Source organism: Mus pahari, chromosome 1 (assembly GCF_900095145.1).
Source record: "Mus pahari chromosome 1, PAHARI_EIJ_v1.1, whole genome shotgun sequence".
NCBI classification, from domain to species: Eukaryota; Metazoa; Chordata; class Mammalia; order Rodentia; family Muridae; genus Mus; species Mus pahari.
Genome location: NC_034590.1, coordinates 12,485,991 through 12,495,006, shown reverse-complemented (window position 1 = coordinate 12,495,006; position 9,016 = coordinate 12,485,991). Strand labels below are relative to the sequence as shown.

The following is a 9,016-nucleotide window of genomic DNA, read 5'->3' as shown; positions in this document are numbered from 1 at the left end:
ATCCAATAGCTGACTGTGAGTATCCACTTCTGTGTTTGCCAGAAAGTCTGATTTTCATGGACCTAGTTCCTCCAGGGAGACCATACCTGCCAAAGGTTTGTCAAGACCAAAAACAGTGCCATAAGCTGGAAACCACTGGACTAATTCAGTTTTGTTTTTGTTTTATTTGTGACTCCCTTTGTGTGAGAAATTGTAATGCATCTCTCAGTTGACAGGTTTTATGAAGTAGATGTTGAAATGAAACATTTAATGTTTACAAATCAAAGAAATCTACTTAAAAACAATTTGGTAACTAGACATTTTTATCATTTATTATAAAAGTTAAGCTTGTATATTAATAAAATAGGCATACTTAGTTTTACATAAAAAGTAAATCTTAGCTGAATATTTGATAATGCAGCAAACAAGGAATCAATATTTTTCAGAGTTGATACTTGGATTTTATACTTGGAAAATATAAAGAACATCACATGAAATACTAGGCAGAAATACAGACAGGACCATTTCATAAGTTGTTAAAATATTTTTCTTTATTGAAACCCAATAATCATTGAATGATTCTTTTTCAATAAAATACAAGTCAGTAACTCAGGCAACTTTTAAAGGAAAACTCTACTATACAGTGCAATGCAAAGATAAATTAATCTAGTACTTACATGCTGATGAATGATACTGGAAAAACAGAAAGGTCTGTTTCCACAATTAAATCATTTCCGTAAGAGCCGAAAACTCTGGTCATTTAGTAAAAGGACTTCAGTCTGCAGCATTCAGCAAGTCTTGCATGTGAGCTGAGGTGCTTGAAGGAGCTGTTAATAGGCATTGCGTGGCATGACATCACAAGCAATGCCAATGTCATATGATCAGAACAAAGGAAGGTACAGTTAATCATATGATACAACATAGAGGAGTGATGTGGGAAGCAAATGAGAATCAGTGCACATATAGATCTGAAAGCTACAGACACCAACCTCCTGCCTCTCTTCTAAGTGACAGATGGTTTTCACAATGTTTTTAAAAACATATCTATAATGCAAAAATATATATAGAACACGCATACAAAGAAATAGTTTTAAACAATCGTAAAATGGCTACATTTTTAAGCACTGTTTTCACAAAAATCAAATTATTAAAATTATACACACTGTATAAAGCTTTAAGTTATTTATTACTTAGGAAAACATCAATATACTATAAACATCAATATACTATAAACATCAATATACTATAAACCAAGTCTATAGTGTTGATACTTTACAGTAGATTAATGTGTCCTAGGAGTTTATATTCACCGAAGTCTCTGTTTGAATAAGATCTAGTCCTGAAAAGTCCACTCACAATAAGTATTCTTCATAGATAAAGCATTTACTTTCATGCCAAATCTTTTGCTTGATACATATTTGTTGGTACCATGCCTAAAATATACAGTGAAGCGACATTCCACAGGCTAGTGGAGTGCTGATACCATGTAGCATAAGTGTATGGTGGGCTACACTATAAGGTACGTCTATGGTAATTAAGAAATTGTCTAGCAATCTGCATCAGCTATTTCTGCAGTTAAAGTTCATGTCTACACTTGGGAAACTTTCAGCTCAGTGTTTTCCGGTAAAAGAAGTGGAAATTCATCACCCAGGAGCCTTCTCATTTCTCTTACGCTAGGACTAGAAATTAAACTGGGAGACCAGAGCTAAATCAATGAGTTGCTTTGGTTTTCTTTCCAATTTTTTACTGAGACTGGCCTCACTAAGTTGTGTCTGGGCTGGCCCTGAACTTGCTATCAGTTGCAGCAAAACCAGAGTACCCACGGGTACAGGCCTGATCTACCAGGTGCAGCTGGGAATGTCTCCAAATGCAAATCACTGGAGACCACCAGACATTCATAAATTGCATAGCTGTTCATTTATGTTATAAAGCTTTTAGCATGATTTGCTCCAACATTTCAACACACATAAATTTGTAGGATCCACTAATCGGAGTTATCACATGATTTTTAGTATTGTTAAAATATATGCTTTACTTCCCAAATGACGACCTTCATTAGCTTATGTATTTAAGTAGATCTAAGAAATGAAATACCATATTCTATTCTGAGTTTTAACACCAGGTAGTTTCACGTCTTCAAATGGAACTGAGGGTCTCAGCACATCTCTTAGATTCAAGGGATTTCCCCCCCCCCCATGAATCCTTCTAAACTTTCCATAGCAAACAACAGCAAGAAGAAGAACAACAACAACAACCTTCAGCATTTGTTTTACATTCATTAGCTCTTTCCCAGTACTTCCACACATCTGAAGAGAACTAAATAGTCTAAACATCCTCCCATGTTTGTCTGCATTTACAGAGCCTTTCCCTCAGGTGTGTGTTTTTCCGTGTCTCTGAAGGGAACGGTAACATGTAAAGGCTTTCCTACAGTCCTTGCACTCATAGGGCTTCTCTCCAGAGTGAGATCGTTCATGAGTTTGAAGTAAATATGGATACATGAAGGACTTACCACATTGTTGACATTCATGACATTTTCTCCCAGCATGAGCTATTTTATGCCTCTGTAGAGAACTGTGACTTATCAAAACTTTTCCGCACTGTTTACATTCATAGGGTTTGTCTCCTGTATGTGTTTTTTCATGCATTTGAAGGGAACTGTGACTTCGGAAGGCTTTAGCACATTGCTTGCATTTATAAGGTTTTTCGCCGGTATGCGTTCTTTCATGCATTTGAAGGAAACACGGATAAAGAAAGGCTCTACTACATGTTTTACATTTATAGAGCTTCTCTCCAGTGTGAGATCTCTCGTGCATTTGAAGGTAGCATGGATAAATGAAGGACTTACCACACTGCTTACACTCGTAGGGTTTCTCTCCAGCGTGAATCCTTTCGTGTCTTCTAAGGGAACTTTGACTTCTGAAGGCCTTACCACATTGCTTACATTCGTAGGGTTTCTCTCCAGTGTGTGTTCTTTCATGTAACTGAAGAGAACTTGAACAGCTGAGAATCTTACCGCACTGCTTACACTCAGAAACCACTGTGAGTTTTTTCGTGTATCCGAAGGTAACCCGCACTTTTGAAGGTTTTGCCACACTCTGCACACTCGAAGGGTTTTTCACCGGTATGCGTTCTTTCATGCGCCTGGAGGAGACTGTGACATCTGAAGATTTTACCACACTGTGTACAGTCATAATGCTTCTCTCTAGCGTGGGCTCTTTCGTGTAGCTGAAGGGAACTGAGGCCTTTAAACGCTTTGCCACACTGTACACACTCGTAGGGTTTTACCGCACTATGAATCTTTTCGTGCCGTTGAAGGAAAGAGGGACAGATAAAGGCTTTACCACAGATCATGCATTTATAGGGCTTTTCTGCAGTGTGAGACTTCTCATGCTTTTCGAGTAAATACTGATAAAGGAAGGACTTTGCGCACTGCTTGCACTTGTAGGGCTTCCCTTCGGCGTGAGTTTTTTCATGTACCTGGAGATTACTGAGCCGGCGGAAGGTTTTGCCACACTGCTGGCACTCGTGCGATTTTTCTCTACTGTGGGCCCTTTCGTGTACTTGGAGGGAGTTGGAAGAACTGAGGGTTTTCCCACAGTGTTTACACTCGAAGAACCCACTGTGAGTTTTCTCGTGTATTCGAAGGTTACTGAGGCTTTTGAAGGCTTTGCTGCATTGTTTACAAGCATAGGGTTTGTCACCAGTGTGGGTCCTTTCGTGGACGCGAAGTAAACTCCGATACCTGAAAGCTTTGCCGCAGAGGGTACATTCGTGGGGTCTTTCGCCGGTATGAATTATCTCGTGGACTCGGAGACGGCTGAGACCTCTGAAGGCTTTCCCGCACTGGTTACACTCGTAAGGTTTCTCCCCAGTGTGGGTTCTTTCGTGCAGTTGAAGGGAACTCGAGCAGCTGAGAATTTTCCCACACCGCTTGCACTCGTAGGGCTTGTCTTCAGTGTGGGTCCTTTCGTGGACTCGAAGGTAACTGAAGCCCCTGAAGGCTTTGCCACACTGTTGACACACGTAGGGCTTCTCACCCGTGTGTGTCCGTGTGTGTAACTGCAGGGCGCTGGAGCAACTGAGGGTTTTACCGCACTCTTTGCATTCATAGGGCTTCTCCTCGGTGTGACTTCCTTCATGTATACGAAGGTAACTGAGACTTCTGAAAGCCTTGTCACACTGTTTACACTCATAGGGTTTCTCACCAGTGTGGGTTCTGACATGAACTTGAAGTAAACACGGGTAAACGAAGGACTTACCACACTGCTTACATTCATAAGGCTTTTCGCCAGCATGAGACACTTTCTGACTTTTAAAGGAACTTCTGTCTTTCCCAGACTGTTTACATGCATAGGGCTTTTCTTCACAGTGAATCCTTTCATGTCTTCGGAGGAAAGAGGAGCATAGAAAGGCTTTACTACAGATCTTACATTTATAGGGTTTCTCTCCGGTATGAGATCGTTCATGTAACTGAAGAGAGCTCTGACCCCGGAAGGTTTTGTCGCACTTTCTGCATTCATAGGGCCGTTCCCTAGTGTGAGTTCTTTCGTGTCTTCGGAGGAAAGAGGGGCACAGGAAGGCTTTACTACATAGATTACATTTATATGGTTTCTCCCCGCTGTGAGACCTTGCATGCAATCGAAGGGAGCTGTGCCCTTTGAAAGCCTTACCACACTGCTTACACTCGTAGGGCTTTCCCCCGGTGTGAGTTCTTTCGTGTCTTTGCAGGAAGGAGGAGCAACGAAAGGCTTTACTGCATAGGTTACATTTGTAGGGCTTCTCCCCAGTATGGGATCTTTCGTGGGTTTGAAGTAAGTAGGGATAAATGAAGGACTTACCACACTGCTTACACTCATAGGGTTTCTTCCCAGCGTGGACTATTTTATGTCTTTGAAGGGAACTGTGGCTTCTCAGAGCTTTACCACACTCCTTACACTCATAGGGTTTCTCTCCAGTATGAGTTATTTCATGGACCTGAAGATTACTGAGACGTCTAAAGGGCTTAGCACATTGCTTACATTTATAGGGGTTTTCTCCTGTATGGGCTCTCTTATGTCTTTGCAGGAAAGAGGAACAAAGAAATGCCTTACCACATATCTTACACTTATAAGGCTTCTCTCCAGTATGATGCCTTTCATGCATTTTAAGTAAATAGGGATAAACGAATGACTTCCCACACTGTTTACAATCATATGGTTTTTCCCCAGCACAAATTCTTTCATGTCTTTGAAGGGAACTGTGACATCTGAAAGCCTTGACACACTGTGTACAGTCAAAATGTTTTCCTCCATTATGAATTCCACTGTGAAACGGCAGGTAATTGAAAGGACTCAGCGTTGTCCCGCATGGTGTACATTCAGAAGGGTTTTCTTCAGTGTTAGTTCCTCCATGGATGCAAAATGAGCTGGGACAACTAAAGGCTGTTTCGTTTATATTATATCCATGGGGCCGCTCTCCACTCTGAATTTGCTCATCAGTGCCGCATGAACTTGGAACACCAACGGGTTTTGAATATACTTCATATCCATACGTTCCGCTCACAGTGTGGATTCCCATGTGTATGTAAATAGTTGTGAGAGAACTGGAGTGATATTGCTTCTCCCCACAGTCCTCAAGCTCGCATCGAGTGTATCCAGAGCGGGTTATGATGTCCCTATTACAGGATGAATGAGACGTGAAAAAATACAGTCACATAATTTCACTTGAGCAGAAATTTCTAGACTTCTGTTGACATGTGATTTCTTGGAGGTTTCTCCAAATGCATCATCGCCTTCTTAATTCTCACAGACCAAACCTAGCATTTGACGGCTGTAAACACTGGCAGGTACATTACTAATGGTCGCTGTACTGATGACCATTTAGCTATTGGTAGGTCCTAGTCTCCCACTATTGCCTAAATCAGAGAAAGTGTACGCCTTCTGCAATATTTAAATGTTCTCTAACTAAAAGGATTGGCAATACTGCAACACGGCTCTTAAAGCTATTCCCAAAACAGCAAAGATCAGACATGCATTTTTCCCGGTACTTTTTCCAAGTGAACTGTTTTCGAATCTGGACAGCATTCTTACATGGAATCACATATTTTGTAAAATTTTTATAATGGTGAATAATTTAAATTTGTGTTTGCCTTGCTAACTTGTTTATAAACTTTCATAGCATATTAAGATTCTCTCAAAAGATATTTTTTCCCAGCTAATATATGTAATTTACCTTATATTTTTCCCGGGTTGTTTATACTGGTCTTCAATGGTCTGGTATTCTGATTTGATTCCTAAATGTAGACCCAGAAAAAAAAAATATTACAAGTGACCAGAAACTACAAAAAATGCTAAGTTCCTAGGCTTAATGCACATTGTACTCATATCTGATTTATTCACATAATTCTTCCCTTTCCATATTCCAAATTACAGAACAAAGGAACACTTGTCCAGTTGAAAAAGTAAAGGTATGTCAACAGTCTTACCAACAGAAGCAAGGTTTCTGCAGGTTTCCAGCATCACATTAATGTACAGGTTCTTCTGAGAAGGATCCAACAAAGTCCACTCTTCCCGGGTGAAGTTCACAGCCACATCCTCAAAGGTCACCGAGTCCTTTAGTAGCCCATAAGAAAATGGGTGAAACCAACAGTACTGTGTATAATTGATATAATGTTCATACAATTCTGCAGTCTCCAAACTTTTAATGACAGATAGTTCTAATGCTAAAATTGACATGTTCAGATAGGGAATTGCCAAAATAGTGGACTAACACTCTCCTCTCATTACTGCAACCAGCGGTTGGAGTGTTCTACTGGAGCCGTATCCATGTCTCTGTCTAGAATGGATTTTCTTGTACCTGTGATAACAAATTCCTACTGAATGATGGACAAAATAGACTACAGTGAAAAGACCGTGTTTCCTCAGCACAAAGAGTAGCTTTACTCAGATACATGCACCCGAGATGATAGGAGGCATTACCAGCATAAACGGCAATAGTAGTCACTCAGTCTAAATGATTCCAGGAATCATTTGGCATTTTCTGAACCCTTGTTGAATTTCTGAAATGTTTCATACACAGCAATAAGGAAGGAATCCACCCCCACAGTACATGTAGGGCAATACGCCCTAACAAATTTCACACAAGTTGTCAAAACTTATTTTATGGGGAACTGCACCTGTGCTATGTGACTATAGCAAGGGAAATATTAAAATCCTGAAAGCAGTTCACACTCACCCAGACTTAATAAAGCGGTCAATGCGAGAGATAATAATGACCACAAGAGGAGAGCTTTAAATCTTTTCATATGTTCTCTGATAATTTTGCACATAAGTATTTATACACATTGTTTGTATGCATTGCTCACATTCATCCCCACCTTCCCCCTCCTCCATTCCCTCTGTACCCTAGCACATGCCCTCCCCCATCTTCATGTTCTCTCCATTTGTTTTGTTTTTAGATTTATGTGTATGGTTGTTTTGCTCGCGTATATATCTATGTACCACATATGTGGTACCTGGAGAACCCAGAGGAGGCATAACGGCCCCTGGAACTGGGTTAGGACAGCTACCCTGTGAATGCTGGGAACTGTACCCCAGTCCTCTGCAAGAGCAACAAACGTTCTTAACCACTGAGCCACCTCTCCAGACCCTTGCTTCTGCTTTTGCTTTAATTACCCACGAAGTTCAATGAGTTCTACCTGCATGTATACCAACAACCTCCTAGCAGCCATACACCCAAAAAAAACTCAATCTCCTCCATTAGCAGCTATCAACTGCTGATGGCTCCTGAGAGAGGAGCTGAGTCTCATTAGCTGGTGATTTTATGCGAGCATTACTGGCGGGCTTGATTTTGTACAGGTCTTATGCAAATAACCATAGATGCTGTGAGATCCTGACCCCACATCATAGGCAGAAGACAACACTTCACAGCGCTCTTCCATACTCTGGCTCCTACAGTCTTTATGATCCCTCTTCGGTCATGTTCCCTGAGTCTTGAACTAATAGAGAGCAAGTTTTTAGTATCTGTTCGGTAGATGTCAAAGGAAAGAGAACAATGGAATAACACATGTTTTTACAAGAACTCAAAGTAGCTGGGTGTGCTATTTGTTGTAGTGCCAACTGCTGGGAAACCTGAGACTTAGGATCACTTGATCCAGGATCTCAAAGCTGTCCTGTAAAGATCCATATCTCAGGAGGGAGGGAGAGAGGGGAAAGAGGAAGTCGGTGTCACTAAGTCACAGGGATCTGCTGTCTCTGCCTTCCTTTGACTCTTAGCAAAAGACCTCCACTTCTTTTCATTGGTGCACTCCCCTCCCCTCTCTGGGATCTCACCCGCTGCTTCCATGAAGTATTTCAACACATGTTTTTTTTCCTTCCTTATGTCTTGGTAAGTTATTTTTATTGTCTGTGTGAACATTCCATCCATGAAGTATTTCAACACATTTTTTTTTCCTTCCTTATGTCTTGGTAAGTTATTTTTATTGTCTGTGTGAACATTCCATATATGAATGGCTTATCTCAGGACTGTCTTAGTCACTGTTCTATTGCTGTGAAGAGACACCATGACCTAACTCTTATAAAAAAGTATGTAACCTGGGCCTCTGAAGTGGGCTTGTGGCCTATCCCACAGAAATTCAGACTCAAGTGTAAACCCGATCCAATACTCTTAGCTCAGGAGGTTACAGGCCCTTGAGAGGAAGTTCTTATTGTTTTGCTAAAAAATCATATTGTAAGATTGCTTTAAATATTCATAATTATACCTATAAATTAACTCTGCCTGCAACTTTGGCCAGAGAAGCTTCCCTCAGCAGTGGCCAGCCTAAGACTAAACAGGATTTCTATGTCAACTTCCCCCAAGCTCACAGAACGTCACGGAAGGATGGAAAGGATACAGGAGCTGGAGAGGTGCTGATGAGAACTGTCAAATGCTATCTTTGGTACATGACGCGGCCACTGCACTTGCTCACGGCAGTTGTAAGTGCAATAGTGATTGGATTCGGTAGGTTATTAACAGAGAGAGAGAGAGAGAGAGAGAGAGAGAGAGAGAGAGAGAGAGAGAG

The 9,016-nt window shown here is 41.0% G+C and overlaps 1 protein-coding gene across 1 annotated transcript in view; it reads right to left on the bottom strand.

Moving 5' to 3' along the window:
• Window positions 1–1,058: 1,058 nt before the first annotated feature.
• Window positions 1,059–9,016, bottom strand: part of LOC110333151 (zinc finger protein 433) — a 20,246-nt gene continuing 12,288 nt past the window's right edge. Inside the window, 4 exon segments of the mRNA XM_029538044.1 lie at window positions 1,059–3,012; window positions 3,014–5,632; window positions 6,190–6,250; window positions 6,443–6,569. Of these exon segments, the coding sequence (XP_029393904.1) occupies window positions 2,349–3,012; window positions 3,014–5,632; window positions 6,190–6,250; window positions 6,443–6,569 (3,471 nt within the window). The 3' untranslated portion in view covers window positions 1,059–2,348.